Source organism: Notechis scutatus, chromosome 8 (genome assembly GCF_049901735.1).
Source record: "Notechis scutatus isolate UNSWTSFEM ecotype Mainland chromosome 8, rNotScu1.2, whole genome shotgun sequence".
In the NCBI taxonomy this organism is placed as follows: Eukaryota; Metazoa; Chordata; class Lepidosauria; order Squamata; family Elapidae; genus Notechis; species Notechis scutatus.
Window position 1 is genome coordinate 24738509 of NC_142016.1, and position 19972 is coordinate 24758480.

Sequence of the window (19972 nt, forward strand, 5' to 3'; positions counted from 1 at the left end):
CTGCAAGGCCTCCTTGCTCCAAGAGGCTGTGCTGGTGCAACAAGTCTCACAAAGACTCACTTCTGGTGGAGTTTGGGGGAGAGAAAGACTTTTGCTGCTTCTGCTGCTTTCCTTGCATGAAGCCAAAAGTCGTCCCCCCCCCACGAGAACGGAGCTGGAGATTTTATCCTGTGATCCCAAATAAAGAATGATTGATCCGGAGGAAAACAGGGTGGGGAATTTTCCTGCAGACTTTTTGGAGGGGATTTTCCCAGGGTCTCTGGTCTGTGGGATTTAAAATTATGAGCTTGGTGGTCCCTGAGCTCCAAAAAGGTTGGCGGCCCCTACATTAGTCCACCCACTGCGCAAGGACAACCCTGTTTTATTCCAGTCTCTTCCTAAAAACCTCCTGGGATGAGGCACCACAACGTCTCAAGGCTAATTCTTCTCACTAATTGATTAACTGTTATGTGATGTAACGATCGTATAATTGTTACGAAGCCAACTTACACCAATTCCCCACTCCACATCCTTTGGTTAAATATGATTTGCACAACTGAGATGAAACCACACCTCTGTTTGGGGGTCTTCTCTCCATCCCAGCCCCACTTTTTAGATAGCAGGAACTGAGAAGACACCAATTGCCAAAGCAGATTCTCTAAAGCAGGGGGTCCCCAAACTTGGCACAACTTTAAGGCTTGTGGACTTCAACTCCCAGAGTTCCTCAGAGTTCCCAGCTCTGGCCAAAGGTTCACCATCAGGCTGATCATCAAAGCTGCCATCACTCACACACACACACACACCCATCCATCCGTCAATCAACCAGAATAGAGTTGGAAGGGACCTTGGAGGTCTTCTAGTCCAGCCCCCTGCTCAAGCAGGGGACCCTCTACCATTTTCAAAGCAGGCAGAGATGTAATTTCCCCCCAGAGTTGATTCATTTGGAATCGGGTGGCGTGTACTTCTTAGAGAGGTGGAAGATTAGACCGCAACAACATTCTTCTTATACACACACACACATACACGGGGGAGAGAGAGACAGACAGACAGAGAGAGCCAGACTTCTGGTGCTGATGTGGGAGTTTCACTGAACCAGTCTTCTTCGTTCTCTCCCCCCCCCCAACTCTGCAAGGCCTGAGACCCTTCCCCATCACTCTTACCTGCCCTGGAATCTTCCCGAGTCTCCCGTCACCATGTCTTGGATCAAGAAGAATGGGTAGAATACTGCAAGGGAAACAAGCTCCAAGCTCACAAACTGGAGTAGACGGGAACACGGCAGAACACTGTTCCCAGCCTGACTCTTGAAAGGTTTCCAGCGTGGGATTGGCTCGAATCCAATACCGATCCTTTTGAAGCTGGCTCTCTCTGGAGGAACTGGATTCGCGCTTTTTTATTTTATTTTTTTGCATTTCGTGCTTTCTGAGTTACTCAGGAGTAGGCACGGGGCAACTGCTCAGACATGCACGCGTAGACAAATGCAGGAAGGCCTTGTCCTAACTATGTTGGTCTCTAACCTGGATTTCCTGAATGATGGTAGATTCCAGGAATGGGTATGGAAACACGGTTGTCTCTATTACTGGCAATGATGAAGATGACAAGCAAGAAAGAGAAAAAGAGGAGAAGAGGAGGAGGGGAGAGAAAGGAAAGGAGAGGAAAGAGGTGGAGGAGCAGGAGGAGGAGGAGGAGGGAGAAGGTTAGAAGAAAAAGGAGACAGAAAAGGGGGAAGAAGAAGAGGAGAAAGAAGAGGAAGACTGTGGGGTCCTTGGTGCTCTCTGAGCTTGGTAGCTTTCCTGCAGACGTTTCATTACCCAACTAGGTAACATTATCAGTGCTAGAAGGGAGTGGGGTTTGTGAAGGGGGGGGGGAGATGCAAAACCACTTACCATCGCTGAAATAAAAACAGGGCATTTCTGGATCTGGCTCAACACAGTCAAAGTAGCGCTTGTTCTTCTCTGTGGTGTAATTCTTCGTATGAGTGATGTCAAACGCCAATCTCTTGCCCGGGGGGCATCCAATATGAATCTCCACTGTATCAGTACCCTGGGGGCCGACCAAGAAGTGAGCAAGCTATGAATTTATAAATTCCTTCTCTTCCACATTGAGGTATAACTCACCCATTTTTACAATTCCAACTGCCTTGAGGGCGGGGTGTCTAAACCTGGCAACTTTAACCCCTTGTGGACTTCAACTCCTAGAATTTGGACACCCCTGCTCTAAGGTAAGAAATCCTAACTGGGAAGTCTTGAAGATCCGATACCCATTTTTATTAGTGACTTTATTCTGTATTTTACGCAGGGCACGTTGTCATCAATGTTCAGTTGTTTAAAATAAACTCGTCGTTCTGTGCTGTCTCCTTGCTGTTTGGCTGTTGGAAGGAAAAGAAAACGGAAAGAAATGGACTTCGCGGGGAACTGAGATTACCGTCAACTCTGGGTTCAGGCTGGTATGGCGATAACAGGACATTTTCGAATGGACAACCTGAGGAAAGTGGACAAAAGCTTCGTGGGTCTCTCAGAGGAAGAAAATAGAAAGAGCAGTTTCACCAACCCCAAGTAAGACAGAACAACAACCTCTTGGCCAGAGGTGAAAAGTAAATGGCCAGAGATTTAGAGGGCTCAAGCATAGCACTAGGTTAGAAGCTGGCAGCTGTGAGTTCTAGTTCTGCGTGAGGCATGAAAGCCAACTGGGTGACACCAGGAGACTGGGAGTTCTAGTTCTGCGTTAGGCATGAAAGCCAGCTGGGGTGACTTTGGGCCAAACACAGGAGACTGGGATTTCTAGTCCCACCTTAGGCATGAAAGCCAACTTGGTGACTTGGGCCAATCACCAGGAGACTGGGAGTTCTGGTTCTGCCTTAAGCATGAAAGCCAGCTGGGTGACACCAGGAGACTGGGAGTTCTAGACCCACCTTAGGCATGAAAGCCAGCTGGGTGACTTGGGCCAATCACCAGGAGACTGGGAGTTCTGGTTCTGCCTTAAGCATGAAAGCCAGCTGGGTGACACCAGGAGACTGGGAGTTCTAGACCCACCTTAGGCATGAAAGCCAGCTGGGTGACTTGGGCCAATCACCAGGAGACTGGGAGTTCTGGTTCTGCCTTAAGCATGAAAGCCAGCTGGGTGACACCAGGAGACTGGGAGTTCTAGACCCACCTTAGGCATGAAAGCCAGCTGGGTGACTTGGGCCAATCACCAGGAGACTGGGAGTTCTGGTTCTGCCTTAGGCATGAAAGCCAGCTGGGTGACACCAGGAGACTGGGAGTTCTAGACCCACCTTAGGCATGAAAGCCAGCTGGGTGACTTGGGCCACCAGGAGACACTGAATTCTAGTCCCACTTTAGGCATGGGAGCCAGTGGGATAACTTTGCTCCAACCACTAGGAGACTATGAGTTCTAGAGCTTCCTTAGACATGAACAGCGGCTGGGTGACTTTGACCCAGTCACTTTTCCTCATCCTAACCCACCTCCCAGGCTTGTTGCTATGGGGAAAATAAGAGGAGGAAGGAGTACTAGGTACATTCGCCATTGTGAGTTCCTTATAAAGCGACAAAGGTGGGATCAATCAAGCAAATCAAGAAACTAAAACCAAGGCTGATAGGTATATAGGATGGATTTCCAGAACGGCTGATGAAGCCTGCAAGTCACCTTTATGCCAGCTGAGCTTTTCAGAAGGTTCTTCCCACTGAGGTCTTGCTTTGGGTAATTCCCATTGTCTCTAATGATTACCTGTTGGGGGTGGGAAGAAGTCAGGCACATGGTAAAGATGCCCAAAAGCATACATTGCATAAATAAAGAGGCTGGTTCTTTTCCCACCATTCTCGAACTGGCCTGACTGGGGGATTCTGGGAGTTGAAGTCACCAGGCCTTAAAGTCACCGTGTTTGGAGATCCCTGCGCTAAAGAACTATCAAGTGCTATCCATTACCAACCATCAATGGCCAGCTACCCAGGATATATTTCAGTTCAGAATTCTGCTCTTTTGACGGTCTTAGAAAATGGATAGCAAGGGTAGAAAAAGGTGGATGAAGCACACCTGGGCACTGATCCTGCAATCGAAATATTGGAGCGGGGGGGTGGGGGTGGGGAATTATCCAAGATGCTGTAGCAATGGCAGTTCACTTTGCCGAGGGAGCTTGGCAAATATCTGTGGGCACAGTCCCATTCAGCAGAAAGGGCCTTTTGTCATCCCAGATCTCAAGGACGGAGGTCGTCAGCTTGAAGACTTGTAGACTTCAACTCCCAGAATTCCTCAGCCAGGCCATTTTAAATCCACCGGTCTTTGGAGTTCAGAGACTCTCGGAAGCTACAGCGCATTGGCTTGGTTGACAGCAAGTGAGGATGTTCGTTCTAGGTTATTATGTGTTTGATAAGCATGTTGGCTAACCCTAATCCTTAGATGGTGGCACAGTGGTTAGAATGCAGTATTGCAGGCTACAACTGTGTGAAAAAGTCCTGCTTTTTATGACATTTTTTGGATAGGCCATTGATTTTATGATATTTTATGCTAACTGCTATGCAAATATTGTTATATTTAAATAAATACTGGTGGTTTTTAAGTGAAAAGCATAAGCTTTTTGCAATTTGGTGCTGTTTGGATGGGGACTGTGAATTTTCTTTTTCTTTGTAAAAGTTTTATTGGGTTTTAACAAAAAGTTATCACATCTCCATACAGACATAATCTCAAATACATATTCATCTTATATCTTCAGTTTCATACCTTATCACTCTTTTTTCAATTTCTCAATATTTTTTTCCTCACTTCCCTTAATCTTCTTTTATTATTATCTCATTTCTTTCTAATTCAATTCCATTTCTTTTCCTAGATTTCTATATCTTTCTATTCATTAAACTTATACTTTTGTCTGGCCTGTTTACAATTTAATATATTCTCTTCCATCATCATCCCGAAAGAGGGGGGAAAAATTAATTCCCTCCCCTTCCAGACACTGAAAAGCAAGATTCCCCCTATAATTGCCAATTAGAGTGTAGCACCTTTGAATCTTACAATTATTGTCATGTAAAATCTCATTAAACATTTAATTTATACATTATGGAATTATAACATTCAATTTCTTTCTTTTTTCCCCCCAATTTCTAACGGGATAGAAGCATTCCTGTCAAACAGACAACAAATGGTCAAAATTGAGAGCATCCTATCAAATTCTGTACCTGTCAACAGTGGTGTCCCCCAAGGCAGTGTTCTAGGACCAACTCTTTTCATACTCTACATAAATGACCTCTGTGATCATATCAAGAGCAACTGCGTTCTCTTCGCTGATGATGTATTCAAGCTATTCAACACCACAGACAATACTACTACCCTTCAAAAAGACCTTGACTATGTATCAGAATGGTCAAAGAAATGGCAACTTCAAATCTCAACAAATAAATGCTCTGTCTTACATATTGGCAAAAAAAACCAGAAAATAAAATACAGGCTGAATAGTCAAGACCTTGTTGATGATCCAAACTCTGTCAAGGATCTTGGAGTACTCATCTCTAATGATCTAAGTGCTAGAATCCACTAATTGCCAGACGCAGGGCAAGGCCAAATTTGCCAGACGCAGGGCAAGGCCAAATTTGACACAGAGACAAACAGAACTTATCAAAGCTTGAACCGACCAGATGAACTAATTGCTTCCTGCAAAAGCTCACGTCCCGTTTGCTCCTCTTTTATGTCCTATGGGAGGGGCCAATCACCTCCAAGGTGTGGCCTTACTCCTGAGTTGACCCTGCTTTCTCAATTGTTCTTGTCTTCTGGTAGCTTTGTGTATGCGCAGGCTGGGAACCGGTTCCATAAGCTCCCCCGCCTCACTGCTGTCTGAACCCGAAGGCATCTGCTGACTGACAGCCTGCCCTGGCCCCATCTCTGCCTCCGATGCAGAGCCCTCGTCTGAGCCTTCCTCAGCCTCCAAGACTGGCCCAGGTTCCTCCCCAACCTCCTCACTACTGTCCGAATTTGCTGCCAGCTCCGCCAGCGGGCCACAACGCCATCCTTCCTAAGTCGGTAAAATGCAGACCCAGACTGTTGGGGAGGGCAAGATGCTGTCTCTGTAAACTGCTTGGAGAGGGCTGTAAAGCGGTAGATAAGTCTAAGTGCTAGTGCTAATCCTGCAAAGGAAGTCACGTGTCCATAGAACCAATGATCACCTGGCTCTTACCCGATATAACACCGAGCCTCGGCTGATGAGTTCTTGCCTCTGCAGGTTTGCCTCGACATACTCAGGATGGGCCAAAATAACAGTCAGCCAGATGTTGTCGAGGGAATTTTCCTCAGTCGTTTCTCCCACTAGGCAAAAGAGCACAACGGCTGAGGATGGGTGTGTGCATGCGCGCGCGCACACACACACACACACACACACACTCAAGTAAACAGCCTCGGACCACACCAAAAGCAAAGGGAAATATAGAAAGTGGTCCCTGGCCCAGTGGTTGGCAACCACTGGACTAGACTGTGTAGGGAGGAGAATGTTCTTGCTTTACAACCATTCCTTTTGTGACTGTTCAAAATTACAACAGCACCGAAAAAAGGGACGTGGGGGAATTTTTCACACACCATTGCAGCATCCCCGTGGTCATGTGATCAAAAATTCAGACACTTGGAAACTGACTTCTATTTATGATGGTCGCAGAGACACAGACACACTCACATTCACACAAACACATACTCCCCTACCCCAATCAACTAAGGTGAAATGAACCAAGTTTTGCACAATCCATAAATGAAGACTCTTACGTCTTCCACTGACCCAGCTAAGCAGCTAGTAGGTCCAGCTAAACAAAAATAAAGGTAATGAATTCATCATCACAGCAAAGTTAAAACATGGACTGCCTTCTTGGAACATACCAACAATTATAATTTGTTTTTTTAATGTGACTTTTAATCTTGTGTTTAAGTCTTGTTAGCTGCCCTGAGTCATGAATTTGAGAAGAGAATTCTTATAAATTGAATGAGGGAGGGAGGGAGGGAGGGAGGGAGGGAAGGAAGGAAGGAAGGAAGGAAGGAAGGAAGGAAGGAAGGAAGGAAAGGGAGGGGAGGGGAGGGAGGGAGGGAGGGAGGGGAGGGAGGGAAGGAGGTCCTCTAATCAGCCATTCCTCACTGCTCTCTCTGGTTGATCTGGTGGTCAGGATCACATTAAAAGAGTAGGCTGTATTCTTGTCCAGATAGATGTATTCGGGTAGATTGTTATCTGGCATCACATTATAAACTTTGGCATAGTTGGCCATTTCGACGTAGATACCTCCCAACGATTTCCAGTTGCTTGCCTTGTAGGTAAAATATTCCTGGAGAGGAAGGAAAAAGGGAGAGGGAGGGAGAGACCAAGTGAATTCCAGAAGGGTTGATTTTATGGTTCATGTTGACTTTCTGTAGTGTTGCGGTCACTACCCGTATTTTATGAGAAGGGGTGAATTTAGCAGCCTCTCACGCAACCCAACCCACAACAACTGCACTTTTGTGGCACGTTTGACTGTTTTCCCATAATTCTGCCAGGCTTGGAAAGAGGATTAAGCAGTGCAAAGGCTGAGAAGTGATGCTCAGGGTTGGTGGTGGTGTTTTTTTCTCCTTACGGCCTCTTCTTTCTGGTTTTTCCACCAGCGCCAAGTGGGGTCGTGGACGGGGTCGGCATAAGGCTGAGGAGACAAGATTACAGGAGTCAATGAACCTCCAATGAATCACCTAAACTGTTCTCACTATATAGCCGTGATGGTGAACCTATGCTATGGCACGCAGAGCCATTTCTGCGGGCACGCGAGCCCCAGCGAAACTTACCTGCACTGCACATGAGCGTGCCTCCTAGCTGGTTTTCAGCCCGTTTGAAGCTGTTTTCGCACTCCCAGAGGCTCAAAGGAAACCTCTGCAGCCTCGGGAGACCAAAAAATGGGCCTTCCGGAAATACCGAAAGTGCCGAAATGGGCCTGTTTTCCACCTCCTAAGACTGCAGAGGTTTCCCACGAGACTCCGGGAGCCCAAAAAACAGCCTCAAACAGGCCGAAAATCAGCTGGGAGGCGCACGCATACGCAGTGCAGGTAAGCGGGCCGCAGGGGGGATTGCGCACGCATGCGCAGGGGTTATGGTGCACATGCATGCGCAAAAAGGTTAGCCACCATTGCTGTAGGCCATGCAGAGGTGGTATTCAGCCAGTTCGGACCAGTTCGGGAGAACCGGTAGTGGAAATTCTGAGTGGTTTGGAGAACCAGCAAATCCCACCTCTGACTGGCCCCTCCCCCATCTATGCTCCGCCTCCCGAGTCCCAGCTGATTGGCTGGGTCTCCTTTTGTTGCCCTGCACAAGAGAACGGTGCTGGAAAGCAGGTCAGTGGGGTGGGGAGGCAAGGGGGACTTTGCAGTATCCTTCCCCTGCCACACCCACCAAGCCACGCCCACCACGCCATGCCCACAGAAATGGTAGTAAAAAAATTTGAATCCCACACCACGGATTTTTCCAGCCACGGGCTGCCCCTTTGTTGTGTCCAGAAAACCAATACTGGTCCTCACTCTGTGATACGCTGAATGCAGCTGAAGCAACTGGTAGACCAGGCCCTGGTAGATGGTGAGCGAGTCCTTGTGATGGAATCCGGATTTCTCCATGATGTCTGGAGGGGTGGCCCAGTAATACTCCTCTCGGGTATAGCGCTGCGGGCGTGGCAGATCCACCATACGCAAGTTAGCGAAGGGGCAAAGATGGGTGAATCGGATGTAGTCTTTCCCGCTGGGAACAGAGAACACATTGTCCCCCGTTTTGCAGGCCTTTTTCTAATGGAAATGCGGCTGCAGGGAAGCCCTGCGACTGGCGAGGAGGAGGAGGAGGAGGAGGAGGAGGAGGAGGAGGAGCTGGAAGGATCAAGTGCACAGCTAGTCTAGAGTGACCGGGAAGCCACAAAAGGATGAGAACCGAGCCTTAAAGGAGTTCCTTGGGTGATTTTAGGCCAATCCCCAGGTGGAAGTGAGTTCTAGCGCTGCCTAAGGTATGAAAGCACAAAATCTAACATGTAACTGTACTTGTCGAGAAGGGCAAATGGAAGGAGGAGGCCCAGAAGTGGTCAAACAAAGGATAGTAAGGGCAGGATGGAAGGGAGCCTTTCTTCTCCCTTCCATCGGCAAGATTTGGCGCCCTGGTGGTTGTTGGCAAAGTGCAGAGCCTTCCACTCACTTGATCGTCATCTTTTTGTGAGGGGCGCTGAGCAAGAGATCATATGTCAGGACAGTGTCTTGAGGGAAATCCCTCTTCAGGAATCTTCCTCTGCCATATTCTCTCAAATAAATCAGCTGCAAAATAAAGGAAAAAGCCAAGCCAAACAGACCTGGGATTTAACAATAACCGACGCAAAGGCAACATCGCAATCTTCACCTCACTTCTGCCATTACAAGCTGTCCTTGGCTTACGAGCCTTTTTTTTTTGTCCAGCAACTATTCTAAATTACAACAGGACTGCAGAAAGGGACTTAGGACCGGTCCTGGCAATTAAGGGCCATCACAGCATTCCCCAAGGTCACAAGTGCCTGGGTCCCAAGTAATACACCCATAGGAGACAAAACTCGGAGGGCGGTAGATCCAGTGGTGCGATTCAACCGGTGTAACAACCGGTTCGGGGATCGTGCGCGTGCACACCATTTTAAAACAAGCCCGTTTTCAGCTATAATACTTACCTTCTACTGCAGCCCCGGTGAGTTAAACGGCTGAGGCATGGCAAAACCGCTCTGCCACACGCATCAGCTGCACTCCAAAACAAGGAAATAAAGGACAGGAAAGAGCAGGGGTGGGGACAAACGATCACCGGAACTACCGGTTTGCCAGAACCGATCCAAACCGGTAGAATCCCACCCCCGAGTAGATCCCTCAAAGAATGGGCTTATTGGATATGTCATATTGGCACAGTTCTGATGATAAACCGACTCTGAAGGTTCCCACGGTTTTTGCCCAATTTAAAAGTTTTTTCACTTTCTCAAAACAATCAGACACATGGTCCAATCAAGGTGCTGTCCTGTTGCCTGGTAACATCGCTCCTCCTCTCTCCGACCACCTGTGGGAATGTCCTTGGTTCCCAGGAGAAAGTATTTTGTTTTGGCTACAAAACCCCAGCTACCTCTATTCCCCCCTGCTTATCCCTCAGCTCCGGTGTGGCAACACTGAAGCCTCAAATTGGGTTCAGGGTTGAAAATGTGATCAAAATTCAGGTGCTTGGCCGCCGCATGTATTTACGTCTCAGGGTCCACATGATCGCCTTTTGTGACTTTTCCAGCCAATGTGTGAGATGTAAAGTCGGGGGGCAGGGAAGCCAGATTCTCTCACCAACCTTGCGATTTATTAAACAACTCAGTGATCTGTTTAACAACCATGGCAAAGGATACTGTGAAATCAGGCGTGGCTCGCTTAACAACCACCTTGCTTAGCAACAGAAATTGTTATTCTAACTGTGGCCAACAGTCGAGGACTTCTTGTATTTCTCTCATGGCAGGGAACAACAACAAAAAAGTCTGGAGGACTTTTTACGCTGGGAATCTGGACCTTCTGATTTCAATTTTTTATTTTCCCTCATTATGTCAGGATTCCAGCAATCGCCCTAATTAAATCATGATTATCGAGTCAAACTTCAAAAAACTTCGAAGGATTTATTAGAGACGATATACTGGCACTGCCCTGTATGAAGCCAACTCTGGCCCTACGGCATTTATGGCATTGTCCCCCCCCCCGGGTGTGTCATAAATCAGATTCTCCAATTGAGCACCTTCATAGGCTAGGTGTCATCATTCACATTCTCCAATTAAATATATCGGCGGGCAAAAACTCTGGTAGTTTAGTTACAGTCTTTTAAAAATAAGAGTTGGAATTTACTTCTGCTTGCAACCTGCTGCACGGCTCTTCCGGATTTCCTTCCTCCCCCCACCCCTATTTTATGAGTTGACACATTATGCTTTTGGTTGTTAAGAATGCAGGGAGTCCCTGACTTACAATGGTTCCTCTCAGTGACCGTTCAAAGTTACGACGGCACTGGGAAAAACGGATTGGGACCATTTTTTTTCAGAGTTACAGCGTTTGCCACATCATGTGATCAAAATTCAGATGTTTGGCAACTGACTCATAATATGACAGTTGCGGGTCACGTATTGCAATCCTCTGACAAAGCCAGGTCAATGAGGAACACCAGGTTCACTTAAGAACTGGGCTACTAACCACTGTGGCAAGAAAGATCGTAAAGTGGCACAGAACTCTTGCTTCCTGACAGAAATTTGGGGCTTCGTTATGGTTGTAAGCCGAGGACTACCTGTGATAATAAACGGGAGAGTAGCAAGCTGCCCAGTGTCACACCTGTGAGATGGGCAATAGAAGCCAAATCAATCAAGAAATTGTTAAGCAAAGCCATAAGGACCTTGCGAGACGCCTTGGCTTCCGTGAAACTTCCACGGAGGTCCCATGTGGCCCATCTCTGGCCCATCTCACTCACCTCCTGCAAGCCCTCCGGGCTGTAGAATATGCTGACGATGGCATGAGTGCTTGATTTGGAATATGTTGTGGACCCTCCCATCCTTTCGAGAGCACGCAACTTATGCCAGGCATCCGACGGATAAACCTTTTTAAATTCAATGCCGCTTTCGCTCGACACCCAGAGCTACGATAAGAAGAAAAGGGGGTGAGGAGGGAGTTTTTGTGCACAGCTACTTTGCATACAAATATCTGTAGAACAGGATAAGATAGGAATAAAACAAGAGAGAATAGAAAATAGAGTAGAAAACGGAATAGAAAATGGAATAGAAAATGGAACAGAACAGAAAAGAACAGAATAATAGAATAGTATAGAACAGCGGTCGCCAACTGGTGGGCTGCAGAGAAATCTCACCCCCAGAGCATCCCCACAAAGCAATTAATCCAGGCAGTGCAGAAACACAAGGCTGTGCCGCCCACATGGCCCGCGGGAACCCTCCCCGCCCACTCACTCCTTACCCAGTAAACTTGCCTGCTAAATTGCTATTTTTCCTTTTTCCAACCATCATCTGTTCTGCTATGCCAGAAGATTTAGATTAGCTAGGAAGCAGGAAAAGTTTGGATTTCTTGCTTTCTAGCTAAGCGCAGCCAAACCTCCCTTAGGACTGAAGGTTTGCTTGCAAGCAAATTCAGTGCAGACTCACGGCAAGCAAATTTGAGAGACTGAGCTAACCGATGGCAGATCACTGAATGATTCTGTGAGCAACTCAATCTGCCTGCTTTGCCTGATTTTGGGTAAAAGTTGCTCTTTTTTAGAATAAAAAATTCAATATTTACATGCATGGTGTGTTGTGAGTTAATTTTGTGAGTTTGCTTGCTAGCAAATTTTATGTGACAGACTGACTAGCCAATGGCAGATAGTTAGATCTCTGAATGAATCTGTGATTTTGTGAGCAACTCAATCTGCCTGCTTTGCCTGATTTTGGGTAAAAGTTGCTCTTTTTTATAAACAATTCAATATATAAATATTTATAATATTTACATACAAGCCATGCTCAGCCAGTCACATGACCACCAAGCCACACCCACAAGTTAGGCCACACCCACAGAACCAGGTAGTGGTCCCTGGGATCTAAAATTATGAGTTTGGTGGTCCCTGAGGTCCAAAAGATTGGCAACCCCTGGTACAGAATAGTATATAAAATAGAACAAGACAGAATAAGAATAAGAATAAGAATAAGAATAAGAATAGAATAGAATAGAATAGAATAGAATAGAAGAACAGAGTTAGAAGGGACCATTGAGGTCTTTCAGTCCAACCCCCAGCTTAGGCAGGAAACCCTATACCATTTCAGACAAACGGTTGTCCAATCTTTTCAGTGCCGTTGTAACTTTGAACGGTCACTAAATGAACCATCGTAAGTCAAGGACTACCTCTGAAGAGGAAAACAGAAAGTGGGGTTAATGGCCAGGGATGATCCGCTTCCCGCAGCCTTCCTATCCCCTGGATTCAAGAGGAATAGAAAGGCCTTACCTCCTCCCGGTCTGTCATAATGGCAAAAGACCCCGTAAAGGAGAGGACGAAATCCTTGATGGGAGAGTTACGCGGGAAATTGGAAAGATAGATGTAATTCATCATATCTTGGCTGGAAGGGAGAGCAAGGAAAGAGAAAAACGCTGTCATTAGGTTGAGTAGTGGGCCAACTTCAGTTTGGAGAACCACTTTGGGGTAGCGGTTAAGGCAGGGGTGGGCAACTATGGCCCTTTTATGAATTATGGACTTCAACTCCCAGAATTCCTGAGCAAGCATGGCTTGCTCAGGAATTCTGGGAGTTGAAGTCCATAATTCATAAAGGGCCAGTTGCCCACCCCTGGGTTAAGGCCTAGAAATCAGGAGGCTGGCAGTTCTAGTTCCAGTTCTTGTCTGGTCTTAGAGATGAAAGTTGGCGGCTGGGGACTTTGGGTCAATCACCAGGACTCCGTGAGTTCTAGTCCCGCCTTTGGCATGAATGCCGACTTTGAGCCAGGTGCTCTCTCTCAGCCCAACCACCTCACAGGGGGAAATAGGAGGAAGGAGTATTAGCAGAGGTGGTATTCAGCCGGTTCTGACAGGTTCTGGAGAACCGGTAGCGGAAGTTGTGAATAGTTAGGAGAACCGGCCAATCCCGCCTCTGACTGGCCCCGCCAACCCCATCTCTTCTCTGCCTCCCATCGAGTCCCAGGTGATCAGCTGGGTTTTCTTTGGTTGCCCTGCACAGGAGAACAGAGCTGGAAAGTAGGTTAGTGGGGTGGGGAGGGAATGGGGATTTTGTAGTACATTCTTCCCCTGGAGTGGGGTGGAAATGGGGATTTGACAGTATCCTTCCCCTGCCATGCCCATCAAGCCACGCCACACCCACCAAGCCACGCCCACAGAACCAGTAGTAAAAAAATTTGAATACCACCACTGAGTATTAGGTATGTCTGCTGCTTTGAGTTATTTATAACCAAAACAATCAAGCTGGGATAAAGCCTAACAGATAAATAATTAAAATGCCTCGTCTTTGTCCCGAAGGTGCTTTTTCCAAGAGGCAATTGGACTTTCTTTCTTTTTCCTGGGAGACGTTTCTCTTCTCATCCAAGAAGCTTCTTCGGTGCTGAGTGAATGGTTGCCGGCTGCCTGCAGTTTGGCAGTTCGACTCTCCCCAGGCTCAGGGTTGACTCAGCCTTCCATCCTTCTGAGGTCGGTAAAATGAAGACCCAGATTGTTGGGGGCAAAAGGCTGACTCTGTATACCTCTTAGAGAGGGCTGTAAAAGCCCTGTGAAGCGGTATATAAGTCTAAGGGCTACTGCTATTTATATTCCTTGCAGTCCTCTGGTCCTTAGTGCTCTCTCGGAGAGTCGGTGAGGCCACTCGGAGGTTTCTCTATGCCTGAATAGTGCAAATGGCTGTGGAACCTTCTGGGAACTGCTAAAAGGACCATGTTGAAAAGACCAAGCTGTCTCGTATTTCTCATTATATTCCTGCTCGTTTCTACTAGCTAAATTACTCCTTTGGACCAGTGGTGGGATTCCATTTTTTTTACTACCAGTTCTGTGGGCGTGGCTTGGTGGGCGTGGCAGGGAAAGGATACTGTAAAATCTCCAGTCAGAGGTGGGATTTGCTGGTTCTCTGAACTACACAAAATCCCCGCTACCGGTTCTCCAGAACTCATCCGAACCGGCTAAATCCCACCTCTGCTTTGGACACTATGACAGTTCAGCCTAGGAAGGACAAGCATACCTTAGCAAGATCGCGTTCCCCCAAATATAAAAAGACCGGCTGAAGGGATTGTAAGCCAGGCCCCGAGGGATCAGGGGTGTCCTTGAGTATGCCTCGGTGCCCAGGAGCATCACAAACCCTTTATCAGAGGCTGTTGAGAAGAAGAGGGAGCTATCAAAAGAAAGGTTTTCAGCAGCACTGAGGGAAGGCTACAAAAGGAAAAATAGAAGAAGAACCATCTCTTCTTCCTCTCTTTGTTTTGTGTCCCCCAATCCCCCCCTCCATTTATCTGAGGACCAGCCTTTCTTTGAAGGCTGCTGTTCTGAACCTCAAATCTGCCTGAAAGTCAGAGACAGCACAACAGAAGGAGCAGAATCTCAAGGCAGAAAGGAACAAGGATAAATTACCGATTGTAGAGAATACCTGTAGCTCAGGGCTGAAACTGGGGGTGGGGGTGTCCTTGGTGCTCTGTGAGCTTGGTTGTTTTCTTGCAGACATTTCATCACCCAACTAGGCAACCACATCAGTACTAGAAGGGAATGGGAGGAGGAGGAGGAGGAGGAGGAGGAGGAGGAGGAGGAGGAGGGGGGAGGAGGAGGAGGAGGAGGAGGAGGAGGAGGAGGAGGAGGAGGAGGAGGAGGTGGGAGGTGGTGGTGGTACAGGTACTGTGGGGTCCTTGGTGCTCTCTGAGCTTGGTTGTTTTCTTGCAGACATTTCATCACCCAACTAAGTGCAACATCATCAGTGCTAGAAAGGAGTGTGGTTTGCTCTCTTTTTTACATGCTAATGGCTTGCCCGTCAGTGTTGATGGTGGCAGTCTTGATGGTCCCTTGATTAGGCTGCTGTTTGTTGTTACAAGACTCAGACAAACAGCATAGCTGGCTGAGGAATTCTGGGAATTGAATCCATGTGTCCTAGAGCTGCCAAAGTTGGGAAACCCTGCATTAAGCAAGGCCACCTCCCAGAAGCCAAAAACACACCTTTGCTGCTGCAACACCCTCCCTCTGGAACAAAGCTCCCCCCAAGATCTGGACGGCCTCCATTCTGTTATTGTTTCGAAAAGCAGTGAAGACTTGGCTCTTCTCCCAGGTCATTGCCAGAGGGAGGGAGACACCCCCCACTTCTTTTTCACCCCTCTATTCTTTTTCTTTCTTTCTCGTGAAAGATGGGGGGTTTTTTTCCCCCTCATCTTTCTATTGCTTGGGTTGCCGTTTCATTGTTGTGAGCTGCCCAGAGTTATTGAGAGTTGGGCGGCATGAATGGTTTGATAAATGAGTATTATGCTGTTTTGTGGCAGAGTCAGCCAGCTGTTTAGACTGGGCTGGGCATTCCTCTCCTCCTCCCAAGGACCAGGTGAGTTTCATAAACCATGAACGGTATGGTTCTTACCCTCAGGTACACGGGTGGGGATTGCATACACTACTTCAAAATGTTTATGCTCTGGAAACGGAAGAGAAAATAGAACAAAGGTTAGTGCGTGGACACAAACAAAGACCTTAGAGCAGGGGTGTCAAACTCAAGGCCCAGAACCGGATCTGGTCCGCGGGGTGCTGAGTTCTGGATCATATTACCATATGTGGTGGACATGCATAGAAGCTAAAAGATATTGGACAAAAATACACACATGGTTGGGAAAAAAATGATAAAGCAACACATAGATTTGAAACCTGAAATATTTCCATTAGGGATGGTACCTGAATGCTTCAGCAAAGAAAAAGTATGTTTAATTATGCAGGTGTTCACTGTAGCTAGACTTGTATTTGCTCAAAATTGAAAAAAATCTGGTAGAGGAAAAGGTGAGCCTCTTCAGCGACAGACCGAAACCTCGTCTCTGCGAGGCTTCGATCCGTGCTCGCCGCTGGAGCGCCCCGAGCCAGCTGGTTTCGGGGCTAAGCCACCCCTTAGAGGTGGTGAAGAAGGGGGAGACTGCCTGCAGGGTTGAGGAGAGCCGCATCTCTCCTCCCCAGCTGGCCATTACTCCCTTTCCGGAAGGCGGTTGTAGCGGTGGTCAGAAATGGCCACCACAAAGAAGAACTCGACCGGAAAAGAATGTGCAGGAGGAAGATAAGAAGAGAAAGTTTTGGTTAACAGGGTCAAACAGCAAAAGCAACAAATAAGGTATCCTGGAATTGAAACTATTAAAAAAAAAACAATAACATTGTTCCCGAAGAAGATTTTTAAGCTGCGAAGGAGAGAGAAAAGGGAAAAGATTTGGTATTTTTTCCTCCTTTCCTCAGCTAAGAGAAGCAAGAAATTGGAAAAAAATCCACTTTGACATTAATAGGCATTTAATGCTGAAAATAAAAAGTCAAAAGGATAATAAACATTTCTGGATAATCAAAAGCTTTTGAAAACAGGAAAGGAGAGAAAAAGAATAAAAGGGCAGGATCAGGAAGGGAGGAGACTGCCTGGAATTAAAAAGAACTCACAGCAAAATCTCAACAAGACTTCCAAAAGATACATTCTAACTGAAATATCGCAACAAAAACCCCAGGAAGAGAAAGTGGAAAAAGAAATAAGAAGAAATAACTCAGGACTATTTGGATTACTTGATGATTTCTGGATTTTGGGTTATTGTATTTGAATGACTAAAATCAATCAGGTGGTTGTTTAAAACTGTTTAAAATGGCTCCACTTTTAGAAGAACTGAAAATGGTACTTAAAAAGTACAAAGAAGATGCACAAGAAGGGAGAGGTTCTTTTGGCTTCGTATTTCAGTTTTTAGAAATGGAGACTTGGAATTATGAGAAACAACAAGAAATGCCTGCAGAACAAGAAGATTGCGACAAAGAAGAAGCCATCTTTAATGAACAAGTAATCTTAGGTGGGGGGGAGGAAAGGGGGAAAGAGAATGGAAAGCTTAAGATTGGGAAAAACAACTCCAAAAAAAATAGAGTGAAAAATAAGTATAAAATCAGAAAGCAACAGAAGAGGGAAATGCAGAAGAGAGAATTAGAACTAGAGAGACAAGGGGGTAAAAAGGAGGGAGAAGATGAGAGGGAAGAAAGAAAGGAAAAGAAGTCATAAAGGACAGAAACAAAATATAGAGAAACAAGGCCTATTTAGAGATAATGGGTGAAAATTTAATGGAAAAAGAGATTCTGCAAAGGTACATAAGATAGTATTGTTATACTAGAAACAGAAATAATTTTAGAAAATATGAAACAATGTATGATTAAAATGTTTGATAAAATAGCTATCGTAATTCAGTGGAATGCTTATCAATAAATATATGTAACAAAATGAATATTTAATGATTTACAAAACATATGTGAAGAGAAATAAGGAAAAAATTAATTATGGAGATTATATGTGTCTTTAAGGAAGTATGATATTTAATTGAAAAGAAGTGTTAAACATGTTAAGATTTTAATGATTATTAATGATAGAACTGAATTGGAATGGAATGAGGGTTTATAATTACATATATTTATAATCTTTTTTTTTTAAGAATATGTGTATTATAAGAATGTACCAAGCAGAATTCGATTGGAAGTTATATATTATGTATTATATTGAAGGTCATAACCTTAAGGTATATATTGAAGTTTAAATAAGAGTTGAATGAATGTAATTAAAAGATATAAAGGTGTCATACTCCAATTAGTAACTACAGGAGAAAATTTGTTTAATGAGAAAAGATAATATGAAATTGAAACAGAACAGACAAAAGTATAAAGATAATGATTTTAATTGAGATGAGATAATCAAAATAAAATTGAGAAAATTAAAAGAGGGGAAAAACCATATAGTGAATGTAGAATAGTATAAGATATGGAATAGAACACAAAAAGGAGCATGAAATTGAGTTTTGTGTCTGTATAAAGAAGTTCAACCGGGACCATGCTATTTTCAAAAAGATGTTTTACTTGTATTTTGTATGTGTGAAAACCCAAATAAAACTTTATTAAAAAAAAAAAGAAATTGAGTTTGACACCCCTGGTTTAGAATCACAGTTCAACAGCTAGCACGAAACGTTTTGCTCCCTAGCCTAGGGAACTGGCAAAGAGAGCTTACAGTAGAATTGACCATGCCGATCTCTAACAACCTACTCATCAGGTAAATCCATCTGTTTCAAAATGGTTCCAACCAGAGGTGGTCTTCAGCCAGTTTGGACCAGTTCTGGAGAACCAGTAGAGGACATTTTGAGTAGTTCGGAGAACCGGCAAATGCCACCTCTGACTGGCCCTGCCCCATCTATTCTCTGCCTCCCATCGAGTCCCAGCTGATCGGCTGGGTCTCCTTTGGTTGCCCTGCACAGGAGAACGGAGCTGGAAAGCAGGTTAGTGGGGTGGGGAGGGAATGGGGATTTTGCAGTAACCTTCTCTTGCAACACCCACCAAGCCACACCCACAGAGCACCACGCCCATCAAGCCACGCCCACAGCTGATTGGCTGGGTCTTCTTTGGTTGCCCTGCACAGGAGAACAGAGCTGGAAGGCAGGTTAGTGGGGTGGGGAGAGAATGGGGATTTTTCAGTATATCCTTCCCCTGCCACACCCACCAAACCAGGTCCATAGAACTGGTAGTAAAACAATTTGAATCCCACCACTGGTTCCAACTAATCCTGCATTGTACAGGTGGTCCCCAACTTACAACGGTTCCTTTAGTGCCCATCCGAAGTTATCACGGCACTGAAGGAAGTGGTCTATGACCATTTTTCCACACTTATGACTGTTACAGTATCCCCGTGGTCATGTGATCAAAAGTCAGATGGTTCGTATTTATGATGGTTGCAACGTCCAGGGGTTCATGAGATCCCCTTTTGGGACTTTCTGATGAGCAAAACGAACGGGGGAAGCCAGATTCACTTAACAATCGTGTCATTAATTCAACAGCTGCAGTGACTCCCTTAATGAGCGTGGCCAAGTGGGGTGGTCAAATGGGGGGCCAAAAACTCAATTTCACAAAGGTCTCGCTCCATGGCAGCAATTTTGGCCTCCGCTGCAGTCAAGAAGTCCCACGTAAAAGGACTCGTGCATTATTTACCTCTGTCATATGAAACAATGTAAGACCTCCTGGTGAACCTGTGCACGACCAGCAAATGGAATTTGTTTTCCTCTGTCAGCAAGACCCATGCAATTGAACAGGGAGCACCTGGAGAAAAGGAGAAGAGAGGTCCAAATCTGGAGAGACGCATGGAAGTGTGTTAGATGCACCCATCCCAAAGTGCAGCCACCTTTTCCCAAAGTCTCCACAGCAGCTGAAGCCTACAGAAACTACCCAGAGGGCCAACTCTGAAGCGAACTGGCTGAAGCCATCGTGTGCTCGTAATTGCCACGAAGCCTGAGAGGGGAAGGAGAGAGGCCAGCTAACAGTCAAAACAAAAAGTTT

General features: G+C 45.9%; 1 protein-coding gene across 1 annotated transcript in view; it reads right to left on the reverse strand.

Annotated features, from left to right (window-relative positions):
• Positions 1-19972, reverse strand: part of CATSPERG (catsper channel auxiliary subunit gamma) — a 44162-nt gene that overhangs the window by 12912 nt on the left and 11278 nt on the right. Inside the window, exons 11-24 of the mRNA XM_087970386.1 lie at positions 19628-19735; positions 16029-16079; positions 14661-14790; positions 12932-13043; positions 11420-11584; positions 9128-9243; positions 8473-8686; positions 7545-7607; positions 7076-7259; positions 6137-6264; positions 3622-3702; positions 2401-2457; positions 1863-2019; positions 1140-1203 (exon numbers count right to left, since the gene is read on the reverse strand). Coding sequence (XP_087826512.1) covers positions 1140-1203; positions 1863-2019; positions 2401-2457; positions 3622-3702; positions 6137-6264; positions 7076-7259; positions 7545-7607; positions 8473-8686; positions 9128-9243; positions 11420-11584; positions 12932-13043; positions 14661-14790; positions 16029-16079; positions 19628-19735 — 1630 coding nt within the window. The remainder of the gene's footprint in view (positions 1-1139; positions 1204-1862; positions 2020-2400; positions 2458-3621; positions 3703-6136; positions 6265-7075; positions 7260-7544; positions 7608-8472; positions 8687-9127; positions 9244-11419; positions 11585-12931; positions 13044-14660; positions 14791-16028; positions 16080-19627; positions 19736-19972) is intronic.